A 21,763-nucleotide genomic window follows, 5' to 3' on the forward strand; every position below is an offset into this window, starting at 1 on the left:
AATGAAACGGCACACCGAAATTCATATCATTGTAATAAATTTAGCTATAATAAAAAAATCAATAATAATAATGACTAGAGTAGACTTGTCCGTCGGTTTATTATATATAGGTGATTGGTTCTGTAGACTGTGTAGCTATTCTATGATTTCTTCTATAGTAAGAAAGAATGCTGTGAACTCCCTCCATTGTTTCCTGCATTTCCTTCCAGTATCCCTTCTGTGTGCTCTTCCTTTTCTTTCTAATATCTCCAGAGTTCAAAGAAAGAAGCCTGTAAAAATCTCTGTATTTCATCTGTATCTTGCCCTTCTAGGAAACCTGCAACATTTGCACCTTAGCAACAAGAACACCAAGTGATCTTCCAATGATAATAAATATATCTTCTGAGGTCATGAGGAAATTACATGCCTGTGCAATGATGTTATGGCAGGAAGCGTCGCAAGGATACGCACAGTCGATTAATTTGCTTATGTTTCTACTAAAATACCAATCACCAACTGCTCCTGCAATAGTCTGTGAAACGTCCTCGAGATTTTACTCACAGTGCCAAAAAGTTTATGTTCTACAAGTAGAATGAACTAAAGAGAGGGAAACGCGAGACATTGTATGTCGAAATCGTTGCAGTAACCTTTACATAAAACATTGCCGGTTTTAGGATTTTCGATGATTCGAGTGATCCGGCCACAATTCTTGAGCAGATAAAACTTGCCCTGGATTTAAAGCAAGTGCACTAAGATGTTTATAGAATGTAACAGGTGTAATGGAAGCGATGTACCTTGTCCTGGATACTCGGGGACCCAAGTGCAAACCATGTTTCTTGTGTCTCACTTTGGCAATGAGCAAAGCATGAATTTATAAACATTCCCCCGCTTGTGGAATCCTTGAGAAACGAACTCAATGCCGCCAGCATATCACCCCTGAAACCTGGATACAAGATGTTTCCATCACACAGTAATTACCAATTAGATTATATAACAGGAAAGCACTAAGCTAAAAATCCAGGATGGCTGATGCCAGAGAAGAGACCAGCCTTGCAGTATGTCAAGCTGCTGTGGAGTACATGATGCTATACTAAGCTTGCAACGCTTCCAGTCTCCATTCATGTCAGCAGAGGGCGGAACCAATGCATGATGGAACTGTTAAATTTTGCAGTTTCAAGCATGCTTTATTGTTATGAACTTGCAAAAATAGATGGTGGATCTAAGATTCCTGTTGCTATGTGATTACAGATTAATGAAGGCCGAAGAATGGATTACTTGGTATACATCATAGGCTGTGTTCAGGATGAAGAATGGTGTCGCCATGTAATTCAAGAAATACTGTGGAAACATGCACTGCACAAATACAAGACAAATGCCATAACCATCTCAGCCAGCAACAAGAAGCAGCAGCAAAAACAGACCGGAAAGTTAAACAGGAGGCCTCAATAAAGGAAATACCAGTTTTGGATTGTCAAGGAAACTAGTGCAGTTTTTATCCAGATTCTTTTCAATTCCCTGCAGCGAACAGTTCAAAATATAAACACAGCAAACGCAATGGAACACGGATTTCAGAAAGTTGCACCTGTAGAGAAACAAGGTTTTCAAAGAAGGTCCTCATGGTGTAGTTCAGAGTGATGTCTCTTCTGTGAGAACAAGAACAGGAGATACGAAAACATAAATAATAGATAGAGAGAGAGAAATTATCCTGCACTTTCATATCAGGAAGAGCAAACTTACTCATCCAAAAAAAATCCAGCATCGCTCAAGCATTTCACACTGGTATTCGTCGGTAATGCCCGGTAAAAGTTTTCGCATTGGAGAAAGGATGATAAACCACCAGCAGAGCAACCTGAAAGCAAAGCCTGGAGAAGAGACGGAATGATTGCTTGAAACTATAACCAAAGGACGACCGAAAAGATCACATTTTCGCTTCTGGGATGATTTGAACCAGGAGAAAATTAGTCTACTCAAAACAAAATATTCAAAAAGAGATTTTTACCTTGTCTGCATTCCCCAAACCTTTGGGGAGGAGATCAAGAATGATTGCTTCCCAAATCTTTTGTCCTCTGAAGTAAAGGACTGATGTCTGCTCCACAGTCATGCACACGAAGAAGGATGAGAGTTAATTAAACTCATGAACACTTGAGTCTTTTTCTAGTAAAGCACAGCACATAATAATAAATCACCGCCTCACTCATAGGAATGTTTGCTCACAATTCCATCATCAGAAATCTATCCTGCACAACTCTTTGCATTTCACTTTACATCTTGTGAAACAATCAACAGGTTCACATAATAATTTCATGTATGACGAACAATCTATGTGCCAGTTTTCTGCATTCAATTAGCTAAGCTCTAGTTATTTCAAAGAACAATGTTGATCCTCATCAAAACATGAGCACTCGCACAAAGTGGCAATCGATTTATTTTAATTTATCAAACTGAAACAGCCACATTACACCATGATCCCAGCAGGCCATATATATTGTTAATTTCTGATGTTTGATTTCACAGAATTTGTGCAGCAAACAAGATTCAGTTGAATGCTGCTTACTACCCACCTAAGAAAGATTAACATAATTTATTTCCTGAGATTTTAGCATGTTTAAGCTTCAATGGCCTTTTTTATTCTAAATCCGACAAGATATAACAAAGAAGAGAAAATTTTAGGTGAGAGTGGAGAGATACCCCATTGTCAAATTTGGCATCTCCAGAAAACGAACCTCCATCACAATATCTAAGCTTCACACGGTTCCAATTATAAAAATCTGATATAAAAAAAAATAGCATATTAAATGGTTAATTTGCAAGAATAAACAACACTAAATTAATCTCCTGATGAAAAGGAATTGCCTTTGTTCCTGGTAACTTTTATTACAGTCATTCAGGAGATCAACGCAGAAGAATTACAATGTCACACACTCAGACTAAATATGGCAGTTACAAGCCTCATCAGAACACTAAGGACTGGAAACACAATCAAGAAAGAATAGCCATAAGGGTTTTACAAGTCCTTAATTTTTAGAATGGTCTGGTTTTGAATACAAGTATCAGCTGTGAGCAAATTTGTGGTTTGCCTTCATTATATATAAACACAAAGTATATAAAAAAAAAAAATTGTAAATCCATATGAGATTGAGATGCGAGAATTGCCTTTTAATTAATCATTGGGGCAGTGGATTTTATGTTTCTTGAGCAGAAGACAGCACCAAATTAAGTCCATCATGTTATTAAATCTCTCATCAGTGTAGATGGCTCTTCTTATTACATACTAGATCAAGACTCCGACCACCAGTGCCTTACTAAATATCATGTTAATATTTAGCATTTAGAGTTTTCTTTTTGGGTCATATTATGTTACTAATATTAGGTAGCGTTTACTTTTTATCTCGAGACGAAGAGACCAGTGAACATATTCTCGTTTTTTATTTTAAAAAAAAAAACAGAAATTCATTTCAAAATTATTTTGAGATATATTTATTCTTGTGTTTTTTTCTTTGTTTTTCTAATAAATATAATTTTATCTATTTTATATCTATCTCTTTTGTCAACGACACTAACCAGACACACAACCTTAATAATAAGATAAAAAGGCATTAAAATATTATAGGCTTGAAGACATTATAGAAGATTCCCACACGTCCTTTCGAGTTATCATCACCTTTGAAGGCAATAAATTAGGCTACATATTTTTTTTTATTTTTGCAAAGACAAGAAAGGGCTCAGTGATCAAGGCAGAAGCTGTCCTTCAATACTATAGGATCACGTGAAAAAAAAGGCAAAGACAGAATGTGGAGGAACACGGGCATGTCATACACATAATGTACTAGATTTCTGTGAACTAACATTGGAGTTGGATTACAAGGTGATTAATTACCTGGATTAAGTGAAGCATCGTTGCTTAGGATTCCATTGAAATCCTCCAACTTGTTCATGTAAAGGCTAGATCCATGCTTCGTTTTGGCTCGATCCAAGCATGATTGTATATCATTGCACCACCCACCTCCCTGTCAAGATCACATCATACTTGACTTATTGTTAAGATTCTGGTTAGTAATTTCACGATTTTGGATCCCACTAGCCTAACCAGGGGACTAAAACAGGTTTCAGGACAGTTGTTTCTCATCGAGGCTACCTGCATATTACATGTCCATGTTCTGCAACTGGTCGCTATAATATGAAACACTTACAGAGTCTCATCTAACATCTTTGCTGTGAATGGTTCCTATGTTCAATCGATTCAAGGGAAGATCTTGAACAACAAGTAAGAACATAAAAAGTGAACGTAATGACACCAGCTCTTTTTGTCTAGCCACCACTACAGCTATATAATAGCAATCAAGCTACCGCCTAACCTCCAAACCAAAACCGACGATGCAATAACAGGGACTGTTGGTTATTACAATCGAAGTCTTTGCTTAGGTTAAAAGTTTTGGAATATAGACAAGTATTGGACCAGTTCTTTTGGGGACCATGTCCGTGGAACGTACTGTTGGGTGCATCTTTTGCAGTTATTCCAACTTCTTTTGGCATGAATCGTTCGGCAGGGGACATTGGGGTCACATAAGAGACAATCTAGTGAGTTAAATTTTATCGAAGAGCATGACATCGGGAATAAATGTAGCAATTGCATAATTGTCCTAATTTAGCAGACGAATCCAGGCCATGAATCTACAGGGACTCTAAAATGGACTGTAATAAATAAAGTGAAGTTCAAGTTGCTTGACGAGACACCTTGTCGCGTATTGGTTTCCTAACAAAACTTAAGCAAGGTCACCACATCTTCACCACTAAAGTCACTGTGTATTCAGCACCGAAGAACTGCCTGGCCTGCATTCTCTTTGGAAAGTTTTTGTAAACCAATTTTCTTTGGTATTGACCCTATTTTTATTTTGTTTTTGTAGTTCATACATCAATTCAGACTAGACTAGACATGTCCTTGTAAAAGCATGAGGATAAAATTACCTCAAATTGCAAAAGCCAGTTGCTTGCACCAGCTCCGAATCCTCTGTGCAGATGATACGCAGGCAAACTTCCATCCAAGCAAACTAAGAATAGATAATATTCACCAGCAAAAGAAGAAGAAGAAGAAGACAAACTACTGATTAATTATTCCGTCATAAATAAAGAACTACTCATGATAATATATCAATAAGACAATAAGAAGAAATTAATACTGTAAGCTTACAGGCACCAATGCTGGAAGCATCGGAAACCAGAGTCATGTCCACAAGAAGCCGGCCCTCTGAAAGCACGCACCACGATGCTAAATTCAGCAGTATTAATAGCATGGCTACTGCTAATTCCATCTTGAATGGTGGAGGCCAAGAGATCGATCAGGAGCTATGCAAGGGGAAATGGGGTGCTCGATCGATTCTATAGAAATCAAGATGAATCTTGGACGTTAGCAATGCGTTTTATGCATTGAAAGGAAATGAAATGATATGAAAGGGGAGGGACATCAAGTAGATACAATTTTGGCTCCAACTCGAGCATTATATATTCATGTCGTGAACCAGACATAGCAACCAATTATATATGTATGAGAGGAAATTAAGGAAATGACCAAACTCGGCAAATGAGACCCATCAACAAATTGATGAACTATCCTTACGTACGATCATAGAATCTTGAAAGGGAAGACAAACACCATTCTTTATCTGGTGTGTGAATTGGTGATGGATCGTGGATTTTGTTTGGTGAACATTACGTTTTTCAAGTCATTTGATCGGTTAGACTACTCAACAAACTTTAGTTTTAAGAGAAAGTTGGTGTCTGTGTTGGAATAGATTTTTTTTTATAAATAAATAAAAAAAATACAGTAAATTAGCACATATCGAAAACAATATTTTATAAAATAGTGCTGTCTGATCAAAGTCACGGGTAGACATGTAAAAAAAAAAAAAACTTTCTGCCTGTAGACAAATACCCGTTGGAAAGGTGAAGAGATCTATGCTGTTGAAATTACTGGCCAACTTGTGAGTGACATTAACAATTGATTGGTGCTTTTTTTTTTTGAATTCGAGGAAATCCCACCCTCTGAAAAGCGTACTTTGTGGGCCTAGATAAGCAAGTAAATCCCCGGTTGTCCCAGGCTCTTACAAGAAGTGCACGCCCTGACTCGAACTCAAGACCTGCTGTGCAGATCTCAAGCCTTTTACCACCACGCTACACCCCTTGGGGACTAATTGATTGGTGCTGCTAAGAGAGAAGATTGAAACACAAACAATAAACAAATAGAACCTAGAATGTTTGATCACTTTTTTGCTCATGTTTTCCCATGATTAATTTAAAATATATATTTAAAAATAAGATTAGCTAAGTTAATTATATAAAAATATATTAAAACAATACCTTAGATATTAGCCCTCTTTATGAGAAAAATGATTGTTGAGACTTTTTCTTACGAGAGGGCAGCATGAGCGAAAGGTTCATTGGCACTTTAGCATTTTTAAACTAATTTTGATGGCTAAGTTGTAGGAAGATAAATGTGTTCATTTATTGGCGGCACTGAAGCATAAATACGATGATAATTAAAATATATTTTATTCTATTGAAATATATTTTTTTTAATTTTTAAAAAATAATTTTTGAAATCAGTATATTAAAAAAAAATTTAAAATATAAATAAATAATTTTAAATAAAAACAAAATTCAAATTTTTTTAAAAAGTTGTTAGAAATGTAATCTCAAACTATTTCTAAGTGTTTATTTTAAGAGTGCCGTAGGAATTTTTAAAAAAATATTTTTGTTTTAAAATATATTAAAATAATTTTTTTTTTTTTTTTTAAATTAAATTTTAACATTAACATAAAAAAATAATTTGAATCCAAAAACAAAAATAAATGGTTGTATAAATTGTCTTCAAGTCCAAGCCTTGGACTTTGGCCCGTAACATAACAAACAGAAACGGGTGAACCATTGTCTTGAGCCCAAGCACACACCAGTACCAATATACAAAAACAAAAACGATTGGGGCTGTTTTGCAAATAAGCGTAATTTTGTTTCTCTTTTGGTGTACGGTTTCAGGCAGCTCTGACAGAAAACTGTGACGATAGACTGAGAGAGGGCGAGACTCTCCAGCCTCTTCAAAAGCCCAAGGTTAGTCCTTTCTCTCGAAACTTGATTTCCCATCTTGAAATTTCTTCTGGGTTCAGATCTTTTGTTGTAAATTTTATATCTATTTGATTTTGTTTACTTTTTATTTCTTTGCTTGTAAGCTCTACATCTTAGTGGTTTGGAGGTAATAGCCAATAGTTTGGTTGCTGATAAAATTGTGTTTGGAATGTTTAATTTTTTTGAGATGATGAAAAAGTTTTTGAGTCTTTTTGTTTGTTTCAAAAGGGTTTTTAGAGAAAATGAAAAACTGATGTTAAATAGGCAGCATAATTGTGCTTAGCTCAGCTCATTAGAGGTTTCTGTTACCTTGGCTGTTTTGGGAAATAAATTAGGATTTCAGAATTTTTGTTGTGTGAAGTTTTGGTTTTGTTTTGTATTGGAAGCTTGACCGGGAGTGAAATGTGCTTGCTTGGTGTTGATTTGGATGGAATTTTTTCATGCCGGTTGACCTTTTTTGTGATAAGAAATTTAAGCCAGGGAAGAGAAAAAAAGTGGGAATTGTCGATTTCTTTTAGGTTTTATGCCTGTTCTATTTAAGTTGTGCTCAGTAGCTCTGGCTTGGAACAAAAAATGTGGAATATGGAACTGCTGTTTCTGCATCTTCGTGTCTAGATTTTACTTTCTGGGAAATAGGAATTTGTTGATACATTCTTAACAATCATGAATTGTTCTTATTTCTGTGGTTTTACTTTCTGGGAAATAGGAATTTGTTGATGCATGCTTTAGAATCTTGAATTGTTCTTATTTCTGTGGTCACTTACTTTTGTTTTGACAGGACCGGACTATTTTACTGGTTCCTTGAATACCTTTTTTTAAGTGCTCACGGGACCAAGGATGCAACTTTGAATGCAAAATTGGTGGCCAGGCTTTTGGTTTTTTTGTATGTACGAAAGACTGGTTTGGGATAATTGATTTGAAAGATTTTCATTCTTTTTCATGGAGACCTTGTGGAAGCTTTTATATTTGCTGGAGCCTGCACCTGTTACCCTTATAGTGACAGCAGTGGCCGTGACATTTGGGTCTGCTTTTCGAGCTTTAAATTATGGGAAAGAGATGGAGAGGAATCTTGACTTGTCTGAAGCATCCATTACATTGGATAGGTCTCAAGCGCTAATGATCCCAATAATGAGTTCTTGCAGTTTGCTTTTGATGTTTTACCTGTTTTCGTCTGTCTCCCAACTCCTTACTGCATTCACAGCCATTGCCTCTGTTTCATCTCTTTTCTTCTGCCTCTCTCCTTTTGTTGCCTATATAAAGTCACATTATGGCTTGGCAGACCCATTTGTGTCCCGTTGCTGTGCAAAGTCATTTACAAGAATCGAAGGGTTATTGTTGCTATCATGCTCTCTTACTGTTGCAGCCTGGCTTGTATCTGGGCATTGGATATTGAACAATCTGTTGGGTATTTCAATTTGCATTGCATTTGTGAGTCATGTACGCCTTCCAAACATCAAAATTTGTGCAATGCTCCTCGCATGCTTGTTCGTATATGACATATTCTGGGTGTTCTACTCAGAGAGATTTTTTGGTGCCAATGTCATGGTGTCAGTGGCGACTCAGCAAGCATCGAATCCTGTTCATACAGTGGCTAATAGTTTGAGTCTTCCAGGGTTGCAATTGATTACAAAGAAGCTTGAGTTGCCTGTGAAAATAGTCTTCCCCCGAAATTTGTTCAGTAGTACAGCTCCAGGAGGAAATACTACAGATTTCATGATGCTTGGCCTTGGGGACATGGTATGTTAGGATTTCTTGTTAGTGTTCTTGCATGGCATTTTTCAAGTCAATAAGAAATGCGCCATTCCCCCACCAAAATGCAGCGAGGTGGTTGCATCAAAGTTTCTGCATAAAGTTTTCATAGATGGACTGTTGGTCATTTTGGGACTTGATTTTCTGTTCTGTTTGAAAACAATGACCACGGCATCTGTATAGTATTAGCCCCAATCCCCCTCCAATGGACTGATCTTTGTTACGCATTCTTTTGTTAAAGATGGTGACTAAGCCGTCCATTGTCCAATCATGCTAAATATCAGTTCTCTATATTTTCTTGTTGCATCCTGTTCTTGGATTGCTTGGTCCATCGTTGATCTGCAGCCTCTAATCCCTTGATTGGATTTGCATACAATTTTTAGTTCAGACATCACAGGAAGACTCTTTGCATCGTTAGTTCAGATTGTATCCACAGGAGCCCATGGTTCTACATCTTTTTACTTTGCATGTAGATGTAAAATGATGAATACACAAGATCTTTAGGACCCATTGGTCAAAAATCTTCATAATCATTACGCCTCTGGTTATACCTTGTTTCTTCTACCTTTCCAGTTCACAGGCCTTCCACAAACTGATTGTCAATGTTGCTGTCTTTCTCTCCAACTTATTGTTTCTTGTAGTGACTAAAAGCTAAGCTGTTATGAATAATGATCTTACTGCCCTGCTTGCTTGGAAAATGAAGTTGTGAATCCTTTGCAACTTCATTTTGGTAAAGATATTCGTTAAATTTATTTGCACACTCATGCTTGCACACCAAAATCTTACTAGGTTTTTTCCAAATGGAGAATATGATTTTGGCATGTTGTGCTTTTCCGAGAGAAAATATTGAAAGATGTGACATTTTATTTCAATAATGTTGTTCTTGCAGGCTATTCCTGCCATGCTTCTAGCTTTAGTTCTTTGTTGTGACTACCGAAAGAGCAGAGATCCGGTGAATCTCTTGGATTTATATTCTTCCAAGGGACAAAAATATATATGGTATGCTCTTCCTGGGTATGCCATTGGATTGGTAATCGCCTTAGCAGCTGGTGTCCTGACTCGCTCACCCCAACCTGCACTTCTCTATCTGGTACATCTATCGCCAATGTATTTATTTGTTGCTTGAATATTGTAGTTGGAATATACCTGCCTATGCTTGAGTGTTGGATTGCACAACTTTGTCTTTATTTTTTGAGCTTTCGGCTGTAAGAGGTCGAAAAACATATTTGTATTTCTCCTGAGTTTTTCCTTTCTTGTTTTTTTGTTGATTTGCTTGATGGTGAATGTAGGTGCCTTCAACCCTTGGACCTGTTATTGTTGTCTCTTGGTTTAGGAGGGAACTGCCCGAGTTGTGGGAAGGAAGCATGTCTAATGTCAATGACAAAGCACGCCAAATACAAGTTTGAGCCCACCTCTGCTGTTTGCACCATGGAGTTTAGTGGGCAAGCTAAAAGTTGTAAATTCACCAGGAAATTCAATCCATGAAAAACTTAAACAAGAGAATCAACAATTTGATGTTTACTTAATTGTATTTGACTCTTCGCACAACCACTTCAAATGTCACAGATGAAAGAAGGGAAGGAAATTTATCTACACTAATTTTAGGATTATTTCAGAGATTTAAAAGATAATCACATCATTAATTGATCAATTTACATGCACCTACAAGAACATAAAGGATTTCTTTGGGACTAGACGAGATCTCCTGTTATTCTTTAATCGATCAGATTTGTATTCGATCTTCGAATATTATTGATTTGATATGGTTACCCAGGTTGTTCCCGAACTATTGTCAAGCGTTGCTCCTTTTCCCTTTGATCAATCCCCTCTTACAAGACCGTCTCTTGAGCCATGCTGTTGGAGGAAGGATAATCAATTAATGACTAGCCCTGATTTAACATTTAATATGATTTATAAGGACCACAATGACATTTGTTCTTTAAATATTGGTTTGGGCCTTGGCTCTTAGGGTTTGGACAATAAAATAAATAAAGATGTTTAAACAATAATAAAGTAAATTTAGATTAACTTCACTAATAAAACATTTTTTGAAATATAAAATTAAAAAAACTGCAAAAAACCAAAATAAAATCAAAAAATTCAAGGTCCAATAACAAATATTAGCCTCATTCTTTTTATTTTGACTTTTTTAGTCCGGCAAGTTTTTAAAATTGATATTTTTTTATATAATTTTATTATTTAATATTAAATTGAATTTCTTGATTGAATCCATATTTAAAACTTAATGTGTTGTGAATTTGAGAGATTAACTCAGATTTAAAATATTTATTTAGATTCATTTTTGTATTTTTTTTTTCTACACTCATTTTTTTCCAGTTTCATTCTCCAAAACTTGATTTAATCGGAGATTAGGCTTCGTTATTTTTTTTTTATTTTCTTTCTATTGAAACTTTCATTAATTTTGAAAATGGTCCAGATTTTCTCATATCTTTTTTATTTTTTTTTTATTTATTAGATTTAGCTTCTTTTTAAAGAATCTTTTTTAATTAAATTAAATGAGTTGTTCAATATTAGTTTTAAAAAATATATTATTTAATATGTCATCATCTATAATTTTTTAAGTTCATAAAAAAATTATCTTAGCCGCAGCACTGCGCGGGCCAAAAATTCATTTGTTTTATTTTTATTTTTTTAATTGTATGTTTTTTAGTTTCATTCTTTAACATTTAGTTTAATTAGAAATTGAGAACTAATTTTTTTTGTTTTCTATATAAATTTTCATTAATTTTGAAAAAGAAGGATATCCACAGGAAATAAAAAAAAAAAAACCCAGTTTATTTAGTATAGAAATAATGTCATTAGCTATATATTCAATTCAATGTTATATATATAACCAAACATTATACTCATAACATTCCTGCATGCAGAACCTATTTGGTGTGAGAAAAGTATCGTATATTTGTTTTTATTTAATGTGGATTGTAATAATAAATTAATGTTTTTTCACTTCATTAGCAAAACCAGTTAACTAATCTTAAAGGATAGAGGAAGCTTTTAACGATTCCATTTATCATTTTAGAATTATTTGGGAATAACTCGGTTTTTTAATGATTTTTTGCATAATTAAATTATTATTTTTTTTTGCATTATCAAGCTTTTTAATTAGATTTTTTTATTTTATTTTTCAACATTAAATTAAACTTTTTAATTGATTTCAAGTTTAAATTTAAAAATATTGTGAATTTAAGAGCTTAACTCAAGTTTAGAAGATTCGTATAATTTTTTAAAAACTCATCTTTTTTTAGTTTTATCATTTAGCATATATTTTGATTGTATATTGAGTTTCATAATTTATCTATTTAATTTTTTATATATAATATTTTTCATTGATTTTAAAAATTACCTGGTTCTTCTAGTTTTTTTTATTTGTTGTTTTTTTGTTATATTCATCTTATTGTTAAATATTTTTTTAAAAATAAAATAAAATTAATTATTTAATATTTATCTTTTAAAAAATATTATCTAGTATATCAACATCTCCATTTGTTTTTTACATTTCTCTAAAGGTTAGAGAAAAAATATTTGGCTTGCGATAGAGCATGAGTAAAAAATTCTTTTGTTTTATTTTCTAAGATTATATTTTTTCTGTTTTATTTTTTAATATTTTATTTATTTAAAAATTGTGCTCCATAATTATTATTTTTGGCTTTCTATGTAACTAATAGTACTACTATAAATTATCTTATTATCATGTGGGATTATCCCATGACAGATTGCACGCTCTTGTCTCCTCGTTTTCACCATAGTCTACTCCGAAACCTCTCTCTCTTTCTCTTCATTTTGTTCTCCAAGAACCGAACAACACAAAAAGCCTCTTTCAAATTCAATCTCATTTAACAGAGCTCCTATCCCCATTTTCTATTTTTCACTCCATAATTTCATAATTAAACCCAAACCCGGATATGGTATCAGCAATGGCTGCCACGTGTTCTCCGACCTCTCTCCAGCTTCGATTAGCCTTCAACTGCCATAACTGTAGACGATCACCTGCAACACTCACACGGGCTTGTGTGAGGAAGAAGAAGATTGATAGTAACCTTCGCTTTCTCTTTCTGTCTCAAAATGAACCGCGACGTAATGGGAGTTCGTGGGTCGTGTCGAGTTCGTGGACTGATTCGGATAATGGGAGTGATGAGTCTATTGAGAATCAGAGAAAGAAATGGTTTGGAGGTAAAGATGTGCACATTTTGATTTTTGGCCTTTTGTTTTGTTAATTTTGAGAATTGAATGATGGGTTTTATTTTTCTAAGCTTGTAAAGCAAAATGTAGCTCTCTCGAGTGGGTTAAAGTTAGCCCATTTGGCAAAATGTTTCATTTTTGTTTTTGTTTTTGTGGTAGTTTTGGGAAATAAATTATGAATATGAGGGGTTTTTTATATTAAATTGTGGAATGTAGTAGCTCTTTCAAGGGTGTTAATTTCAGGGTGCGAGGAAAAGTTTCTTAATAGTAATCATATTAGTGAATGGTATTGTGTAAACGCAAACAAAGTTATTATCTTTGTTGCTGTTGATTCCGTTGATACTTGCTTTGTATATGAACTCTTTTGTTGGGTTATTATTGCTGCATTTTCGTGTGAAAGTGAGAATGGTTTTAAAGGTTTCATTTGTGCCTTTTTATGGACTAATTACACTTTGGAAGTAGTTTGCTTTCAGGCATGGTTGGAGCTGGAGTAGCTGGGGTCATCCTATTTGCGGGGCTTACCTTTGCAGCATTGTCTTTAAGCAAGCGGAGCACTTCCAGTAAGTGGCTGCCTCTATTCTTAGAAGAATTTAAATGACCAGTGCTGATAAAAATATATGAAAACTTTATATCATCAGATGTTATTTTTCCTTCTGAAAAAATGAAATGAAAGAAAGAACAGATTTCCAATTGTATGCTATCACAATCTTCTGGCTACTGTTGCCTAATCTTTTGGTCTGAATGTCATGTGCTTAATAAACAAATGGGCTTTACTAGAATGTATGCATCTCTTGAATTTTTCTTCTCCTTGGTGTTCAACCAATGCAGTGCTTAATTATAATGTTACATACAGGACCAAAACAAGAGATGGAACCATTCACAACTCAGCAGGAAGTTTCATTGGTCTCTGACAAGGAGGATGATAAAGTTGAGGAGAGTGAAAGCGAGGAAAGCAAGAAAGGTATAGAAACGGATCTTTCTTCATCTCCAGAACTTAACGAAGCACCCAGTGAAAATAAACTTGGTGACAATAAGGAGACCTCTGTAGACAGTGTTGATTATGCTACTAGGGTCAGTGATACTGTTGATAATGAGTCTGTTCAAGAAAATTTGCAATATGAATCAAATTTTGATGACAAATCTGTTGCTTCTGAAACAACAACCAGCTCAGAGAATTTGCTCAGTTCTGATATTAGTGCAAGTTCCCCTATATCAACCTTCGAAATAGAACAAAACCCTGTTAATGTAGAACCTAGCAATGTGCCAGATTTAACAAATCTTAACACAGACCACCAGAGTGAATCGCCTGCCTCAAAGATAGATGAGAATTCTGACTCATCGTTGAATTCTTCTAATTCCATCATTTGTGAACCCAGTGAGCCTGTGGGTGTGAAAATTTCAGAGAGTTCACCCATGGATACAAGTTCAGATCCTCAAATTGTCTCCCAAGATGATATGGAGACTGTAGCCTCATTTTTAACCAAAGTAAATCTTGATCTGAGCAACACAACCCAGGATTCAGCTGAGAGAAATAGTTCTTCCCTGGAAGTGAATCACTTAGATGAAAGAGATTCCTCAGAAACAATTTCCGAGTCAGCTTCAGTCGACCCATTTGCAAACACAGACGTCATTATTGCTAGTAACGAGATGAAGGAAAGCAAACCATTTTTTGAACCACCAACTCCTGAAATTTCCTTCTCAGCTGGTATACCTGCTCCATCAGCAGTTTCTGCAGCCTTGCAGGTGCTTCCTGGAAAGGTTCTAGTTCCTGCAGTTGTTGATCAGGTTCAGGGGCAGGTATTAGCTGCACTGCAAGTTTTGAAGGTACTTCTTTGCTATCGTTTTTGCTTCTCATTATTTTAGAGGATGATGAGGCAATCAGCGTGTATAACCTGTACAGATAAATGAGGACAACCAGTTTGAAATTCCTTTGAACTGCAATTTCAGGTTATTGAGGCTGATATTCAATCCAGTGATCTATGCACCCGGCGTGAATTTGCTCGTTGGTTAGTGGCTGCTAGCAGTGCTCTTTCAAGGTATGCATCTTTCTTGTTAGTATTGCTTGTCTAGCACTGAGCTTGAGGATGAGCACCCAACTAGCAATGCAAAGTGTTTATCAGAAGCTCAGAATACATGTTTTGACTGCCTTCTAATTGCTTGAAGGAGCACGGTGTCAAAAGTATATCCTGCGATGTACATTGAGAATTTTACTGAACTTGCATTTGATGATATCACGCCTGATGACCCTGATTTTTCATCCATTCAAGGTTCAAACTTCATTTCTGAGCTTCATTTGAAATTTTAGTAACAAGGCTTTATTCCACTGCATTACAGTTATTAACCGAGTTGTATCTTTTTCAGGCTTAGCTGAAGCAGGACTTATCTCAAGCAAGCTTTCAAGTGGTGGTTTGCTTTCTTCTTCAGTTGAAAACCGAGGTCCATTTTACTTTGCTGCTGAAAGGTGATAGCAGTTTTACCTTGTAATATCAACTGTGTTGATTCTGATACCCTGTTAAATTGTTAATGAATAGAGTATTCTTTTCACTGTTAGACTGGTTTTTGTCCTTTGTAGAATTAGCGCACCTATGTGCTTACCCTGTTAAATTGTATTTTATTAGTATTGATGCTACATATATGAAGATGCTATCTATCCCTGGCATTATGGTGTTGTGCAAGAGACCTCAGTGCAAAATTTTTCCTCTGCCTACCTTGTCATGCATTATGTGCTATATCATTCTGATAATTTACCATGGAAAATCTTGCTCTATATTCTTCTTTTGGGATCTTTCTGTCTTCTATTTCAAATATGTGGTTCAATATTACTATTTACAATATTATGATTTCTCATTGTTGCTGTAATCATCAAGTTTTACCATTGCAGCCCTTTGTCACGCCAGGATCTTGTCAGTTGGAAGATGGCCCTTGAGAAAAGACAACTTCCAGAAGCTGATAAAAAGGTTGGAACCTTTTTTTTTCTTAATCTGTCTCTTTTGCTACTCTGTCAGTACATAGTCAAAGTTTTATCGGTCAGTTTTGTGTCATCTTCACTTTGCAATCATTTACAGATGCTGTACAAAGTTTCTGGGTTCAGAGATATTGACAAGTTAAACCCGGATGCATGGCCTGCTCTTGCGGCTGACTTGTCTGCAGGAGATCAAGGAATTATATCACTTGCATTTGGTGAGTCATGTTAGCCTATGATCGTAGTTTATTAATTTTCTGTTAAGTTGGATAATTGAGATGCCTCAACGCACCAACCCTCACCTTTGTGTCTTCCAAAAGGTTGCACAAGATTGTTCCAGCCAGATAAACCTGTCACAAAGGCCCAAGCTGCTGTTGCCCTTGCAACTGGTGAGGCTTCTGACATAGTTAGTGAGGAGCTTGCACGAATTGAAGCAGAAGCTGTGGCAGAAAATGTTGTTTCTGCCCACAATGCTCTAGTAGCTCAAGTTGAACAGGATGTAAATGCAAGTTTTGAGAAGGAGCTTTCCATTGAGAGGGAAAAGATTAATGCTATAGAGAAAATGGCTGAAGAGGCAAGGTGTGAATTAGAAACATTAAGAGCTGAGAGAGAGAAGGATGATATTGCCTTGATGAAGGAGCGTGCTGCTATTGAATCTGAAATGGAAGTTCTTTCAAAGTTAAGGCGTGAATTGGAGGAGCAATTGCAAAGCCTTTTGAGCAACAAGGTGGAGATATCATATGAAAAGCAAAGGATTAGCAAACTTGAAAAAGAAGCAGAGAGTGAAAAGCAGGAGATCTCTAGATTACAGTATGACCTAGAGGTTGAGCGGAAAGCCTTGTCAATGGCCAGGTAAGAAAGTAATAATTGTCTTTGGCATGATTCGCCGATTTAAACCTGCAATGGAGTTATCATGTTGTCATCAACTTATGTAAGGGATAGCTAAAACCATACTATGACTAATTACAACCTTAATTTTTTTTTTTTTTTTTATTATTATTATCATCATTCAGGGCATGGGCTGAAGACGAGGCAAAAAGAGCGAGAGAGCAGGCAAAAGCCCTTGAAGAGGCTAGATATAGGTGGGAGAAGCATGGCATCAAGGTGGTAGTTGACAGTGATCTTAATGAAGAGAGTTCTACTGGAGTTACATGGCTGACTGCTGGAAAGCAAGTCTCTTCTGTTGAAGGAACTGTTAACAGGGCTGAGAACTTGGTGGACAGGCTCAAGCTAATGGCAGATGACATTAGAGGGAGATCTCGAGTAGTACTTGATAAAATCATAGAGAAAATACTGGTCTTAATCTCAGTTCTGAAGGAGTGGATTGTAGAGGCATGCGCAAGGACCAAAGAACTTAAAGAAGCCACCATCTCAAAGACATGGGCATCAATACACGAGTTGCAGCAGAACACAACTGAATTTAGTTCTGCCATCAAGGAGAAGGCGATAGGATCAATGCAAGAGTTGAAGCAACACACCGCAGAATTTGGTTCAGCTGTCAAGGAAAGCACAAAGCGGGTGACAGAAGATTGCAGGGAAGGAGTGGAGAAACTGACGCAGAAGTTCAAATCCTGAATACTCCCCCAGACCCCCCGTCCCTTCCCACTGTGCCAGTAATAAATTTTGCAGGCAACTTTTACCGAGAAATTAGTGATGTAATAATATTCATTGTATCAACTTACATAATCTTCACCCTCATTTGGAAGATATTTAATGGGTGCAGACACAAATTATCATCTCAACCCGTGAAATGGAAATGATTTCTGCTCCGTGAGATTTGTGTGGATATCCATCCTTTGAATTTGGAGAATTGCATGGGCATCAGTCTTCTGATTATACTGCTAACCATTACATGATCAGCGATGTTCAAACATGCAGATTTCACTTCTAATCAAGAATTCCGCTATGATTTTTACCGAGATTCTATGGTTCTTCACTATTCTCGCACCCCAAAATGCAAGATTGATAGCTTAAACGCATGTATCTCTCAAATGTTTGTGCAGCTTGGGACCTACCCGTGCCAGGTTTATGTCGTGTTTGATATGCTTAGTTAATTGTTTGACATGTTAGATAAAAAAATTGAAGTTAATTTCCATAATCACCCATTCAAATAGCCGCAATTAATTTAAACACATACAGATCATAAACGAGGTGCATGACATTTAGTTCTGGATTAAAAAGCAACAAAATTTCCTGCAAATTAAAATAACAAGCTTCCGAGCATTGTGTCTCTAAACAACACCGTTCCTCTAACTAGCATCTAATAGCCAGAGACTACAAAATCAAATCACTTTTTCTTCTCACCACCTCCAGCAGCCCTGCAAGAAACGTTACCGCGAAAGGCAATAATAAATCATTAGATAGAATAAGAGATTGGATTTCAAGTACATTTACAGATCTATTAAACATATTAGCTACAGCAACAAAAGGAAAATTGAATATCCAAGAAGCTTACCTCATCTTGCGGAGAACATTGGACATCTCCTCACGCTTCCTCTTAGCTCTCTTGTGCGTCCCAAGCTTTCTCTTAGCAACCTTCAAAGCACGCTTGTCCTTGCCAACCTTGAGGAGCTCGGTGATCCTCTTCTCGTAAGGCGCAAAGCCAGCAACTTCCCTGATCAAACTCCTGACAAAGAGAACTCTTTTGCTAGATTTCTGCACTCAACACATGCATGGGGAAGAGACCATCTCACAATATCAGCAATTTATTATACAAAAAAATAATAAAGTCCCATTGAGCAAATTGTTAATCTCAAACAATTCAACATAGACAGTCTCCTTTCAAGAGTATAATGTAACTCCAAAACCAGATTAAACAAATTGAACAGTGAAACTTGCATGATATAACGTTACTTACCCCTTTGCGATCAGAAGGACGTGGAGCTAAATCCTTCTTCGTGACTACATGCCCCTTATTCAAACCCACAAAAAGACCCGTATTTGGCTGTTTTGGAGCCATTGCTGAAACAGCAAAGATTAATTCAGCACATAATCAAAACAACATCACGACGTTAAACGAATCAAATTCAAACCACAAAAAATCCAAGTACTGAAATCACAAAGTTAGCTCATTCTACTCCAACTACATTCCAACCTATACAACACAAAACAAAGAACACCAAGCTTCCATAGCACAAATCATAATAATGCATAAACGCGTTCTCAAAACTGTATCCAAAAGAGAGAGAGAAAAGGCCTGATATGAATAACAATGTAACCAACAAACAGGAGATCACAAATATTTACAATCAAATTAGCAAACGAATGGGAAAAAAAATCGGCTTTATATCAACAATATATATATAATAAATCTTGGTGATGCGCTTAAAAGTGCTTGGAGAATTACATCTCGAAAGCTACACAAACAGACTAAGCCCTGAGACATGAAAATGATCAGAATAAGGCTGCATATTGGTGTAAAGATTCCATTTTTTTACAACCTAAAACAAGTTTAATATCAAGAAAGAAAGGCAATTTACAGCTACATGAATAGATAAAGCCCAAAAGGGCTCAACGAAAGAAGAGCATGGATTTAACGACGGTACCTTGGCTCAAATCAATAGCAGCGGCAAGTATGAGCGGAAGCAGGGAAGCAGGAAAGCTAGGGTTATTACAGTCTACTGGTTTATAAGAGAAAGGTAAGGGGTAATGTAGTCTTTTAAGCTTGTTAGGGAAAGGGCTTCTAGTTTCCTTTGTAAATGGGCTTAGACAAAAAAAATAAAGTGTTCAAACTAATCTAGAATTCACATTAAGTGTTCCAGTTCAGTTGGAAGTTGCTAAAGGGGCAAAAACTTTAATATAAGTCCCAATTCTAGATGGGGGAATTTCACATTAAGTGTTCAAACTAGTTTTAGTTTTCTTATCTAGATTAAATCCTCGATATTATCGAAAAAAAATATTCTATTTGAAGAAAATAGTTTTCTATTTTTATTTGTTATTCAATATTAATAAGGTCTTTTAGTTTTTATATATATAAAAACATGATAAAATCTTGACAAGTGAAACATGACTAAAAAAAAATTAAATATTTAAATATCTTATTGGTTTTCAAAGGTTTTAACCGTGTAAGAAGTAATTGTTAATGAATTCCATCAATAATTCTCATGTCAAAATCCGTAATTGTAAATGAATTCCATGAATATTATATATTTATGCATAGAAAAACCATTAATTGATATGCAGCTTGATGTTTTTGGTTATAAGTCGGTGAAAGAGTTCGGATTAAAAACTTAATTGAGAAATCCCATTTGAAGTCCGAATTAGAAGTTTCCTATTTCGTCAATCTTCACGGCCATTGATCACCCGGGATTTAATACTCTTGTAAAACATCTTCGGGCATTCGAAGACAATTTTAAACAACAATTATTTAAACACTACACTCTCTCATTAGCTTGACGGGGATTCTATTGTTATCACATGATTGTGTGATTAGAGCTATAATTAAGACAGATTAATTTGCAACTGGAGCTATCCCGAAGCAAAACCAGGCTGGGCTTAAAAAATAACAAGAAAAAGTAAGAACCCAAGCGATTCGTTGACTTGATAATTTAATTGATTTGTTGATTAAAAACTCAGTTATAACCTTTTTATTATTTATTTATTTTTAACAAAAATAATATTTTTTTTTTTTTTAAAATAAAATTAATTTTAGTCAATCCAGTAACATAATTAAAACCCATAACATAACCTGTGCCTGATCGAAATTAAAAACTCAAGCTAGATGAAACTATTCATAGTAATTTGGTGGCATAGATTAGTAGTTGATGCCTCCACGAACAGGAACAACCATGTATGTCTGTCTCCTGAGCAAGGGAAGTTAGGCTAGCGTTTGAAGGAGATTGGTCCGGGTACTTCGACCCACCCCTTTCGGTTTTCTATCTCAAAATGCTATCAACTATAATATTTTTTTTCAATTTATTTTATTTTATTTTATTTTTTAAAATTTGATTTATTTATTTCTTTTCAAAAATATTAGTAACTAGAATATTTTTTAATCTATTTTTTTTGCGTTAAAAAAAATCTAATTCAACCCTTTTTCTTTGTTGTTTATGAAACCGATCATATATATATATATATATATATATATTTTCAAAAAAACCAGGGGAAGTTTCCTCCAACCCCTTGCAAAGAAAACGTTAAATTGGGAGCAAAAACCGTCCAAACAACCCATGCAAAGGTCCCATTACACAACAGCGTGAAAGACAGCATCCAAAGTAAACAGTTTAACTGAAATACCAAATATATTATCTTATAAATTAACGAATTATTAATTTCTCAAGTTAGAACTGTAAAAAATATTATCTAATCAAAATTATTAATATCTTTCATCACATTATAAATAATTAAATAAATCATAATCATCCAAAGTATATTTTTGTTTAAATTAAATTAATCTCTTTAAAACGTTCTTATAATAATTTCCACATGTTAATATAAACAAATATATTTTGTATTAAAAAATATTGTGCATGGTCTTACCATCAACCTATCATGTGTCCATGTCCTCCCAACATGAACGAGTCCTCTCATCAAGTCTTCCGCCCTGTAAGAAAGTCGACTCATAAGATTTAGAGGGTGCTTGATAATGTGGTAGTTGTTATTTTTTAAATAATTTTTTATGTTAAAATGCATGTTAATGATTATTTTTTATTTTTTTAAAAATTATTTTTGACATCAAGCATATCAAAACGATTCAAAACATACAAATTATATTAAATTTTAATAAAAAAAAATTGAATTTTGTGGGAATGCAGTTTC

The 21,763-nt window shown here is 35.2% G+C and overlaps 4 protein-coding genes across 6 annotated transcripts; 2 read left to right on the forward strand and 2 right to left on the reverse strand.

Annotated features, from left to right (window-relative positions):
- Positions 1–26: 26 nt before the first annotated feature.
- LOC118060499 (pectin acetylesterase 9) lies at positions 27–5,717 on the reverse strand. 2 transcript variants are annotated; one of them, XM_073403553.1, is made up of 14 exons: positions 5,598–5,717; positions 5,168–5,355; positions 4,945–5,027; positions 3,857–3,986; positions 2,668–2,747; positions 1,979–2,065; positions 1,717–1,841; positions 1,562–1,622; positions 1,438–1,494; positions 1,255–1,332; positions 1,029–1,134; positions 774–922; positions 407–511; positions 27–316 (listed from the first exon to the last, which is right to left on the reverse strand). In XM_073403553.1, the coding sequence occupies exons 2-14, from the start codon at positions 5,286–5,288 to the stop codon at positions 308–310; spliced, it is 1,191 nt and encodes a 396-aa protein (XP_073259654.1). In that variant the 5' UTR covers positions 5,289–5,355; positions 5,598–5,717; the 3' UTR covers positions 27–307. The 2 variants fall into 2 exon arrangements, with proteins under 2 accessions (XP_073259654.1, XP_034929615.1); XM_035073724.2 differs by lacking the exon at positions 5,598–5,717 and having other exon boundaries at positions 5,168–5,458.
- A 1,218-nt stretch (positions 5,718–6,935) lies between these two features.
- Positions 6,936–10,437, forward strand: LOC118060498 (signal peptide peptidase-like 1). The gene is made up of 4 exons (XM_035073723.2): positions 6,936–7,080; positions 7,874–8,832; positions 9,734–9,934; positions 10,134–10,437. The coding sequence occupies exons 2-4, from the start codon at positions 8,035–8,037 to the stop codon at positions 10,248–10,250; spliced, it is 1,116 nt and encodes a 371-aa protein (XP_034929614.1). The 5' UTR covers positions 6,936–7,080; positions 7,874–8,034; the 3' UTR covers positions 10,251–10,437.
- A 2,128-nt stretch (positions 10,438–12,565) lies between these two features.
- On the forward strand, positions 12,566–17,775 carry LOC118060495 (uncharacterized). 2 transcript variants are annotated; one of them, XM_035073720.2, is made up of 10 exons: positions 12,566–13,035; positions 13,518–13,604; positions 13,898–14,868; positions 14,992–15,080; positions 15,208–15,311; positions 15,406–15,505; positions 15,926–16,001; positions 16,110–16,224; positions 16,327–16,858; positions 17,020–17,775. In XM_035073720.2, the coding sequence occupies exons 1-10, from the start codon at positions 12,768–12,770 to the stop codon at positions 17,579–17,581; spliced, it is 2,904 nt and encodes a 967-aa protein (XP_034929611.1). In that variant the 5' UTR covers positions 12,566–12,767; the 3' UTR covers positions 17,582–17,775. The 2 variants fall into 2 exon arrangements, with proteins under 2 accessions (XP_034929611.1, XP_034929612.1); XM_035073721.2 differs by having other exon boundaries at positions 12,892–13,035; positions 13,507–13,604.
- Positions 17,776–18,095: 320 nt separating this feature from the next.
- On the reverse strand, positions 18,096–19,698 carry LOC118060497 (large ribosomal subunit protein eL36y). The gene is made up of 4 exons (XM_035073722.2): positions 19,552–19,698; positions 18,864–18,967; positions 18,462–18,661; positions 18,096–18,324 (listed from the first exon to the last, which is right to left on the reverse strand). The coding sequence occupies exons 2-4, from the start codon at positions 18,963–18,965 to the stop codon at positions 18,294–18,296; spliced, it is 333 nt and encodes a 110-aa protein (XP_034929613.1). The 5' UTR covers positions 18,966–18,967; positions 19,552–19,698; the 3' UTR covers positions 18,096–18,293.
- Positions 19,699–21,763: the final 2,065 nt, after the last annotated feature.

The sequence above is a fragment of the Populus alba genome, chromosome 12, assembly GCF_005239225.2.
Source record: "Populus alba chromosome 12, ASM523922v2, whole genome shotgun sequence".
NCBI lineage: Eukaryota > Viridiplantae > Streptophyta > Magnoliopsida > Malpighiales > Salicaceae > Populus > Populus alba.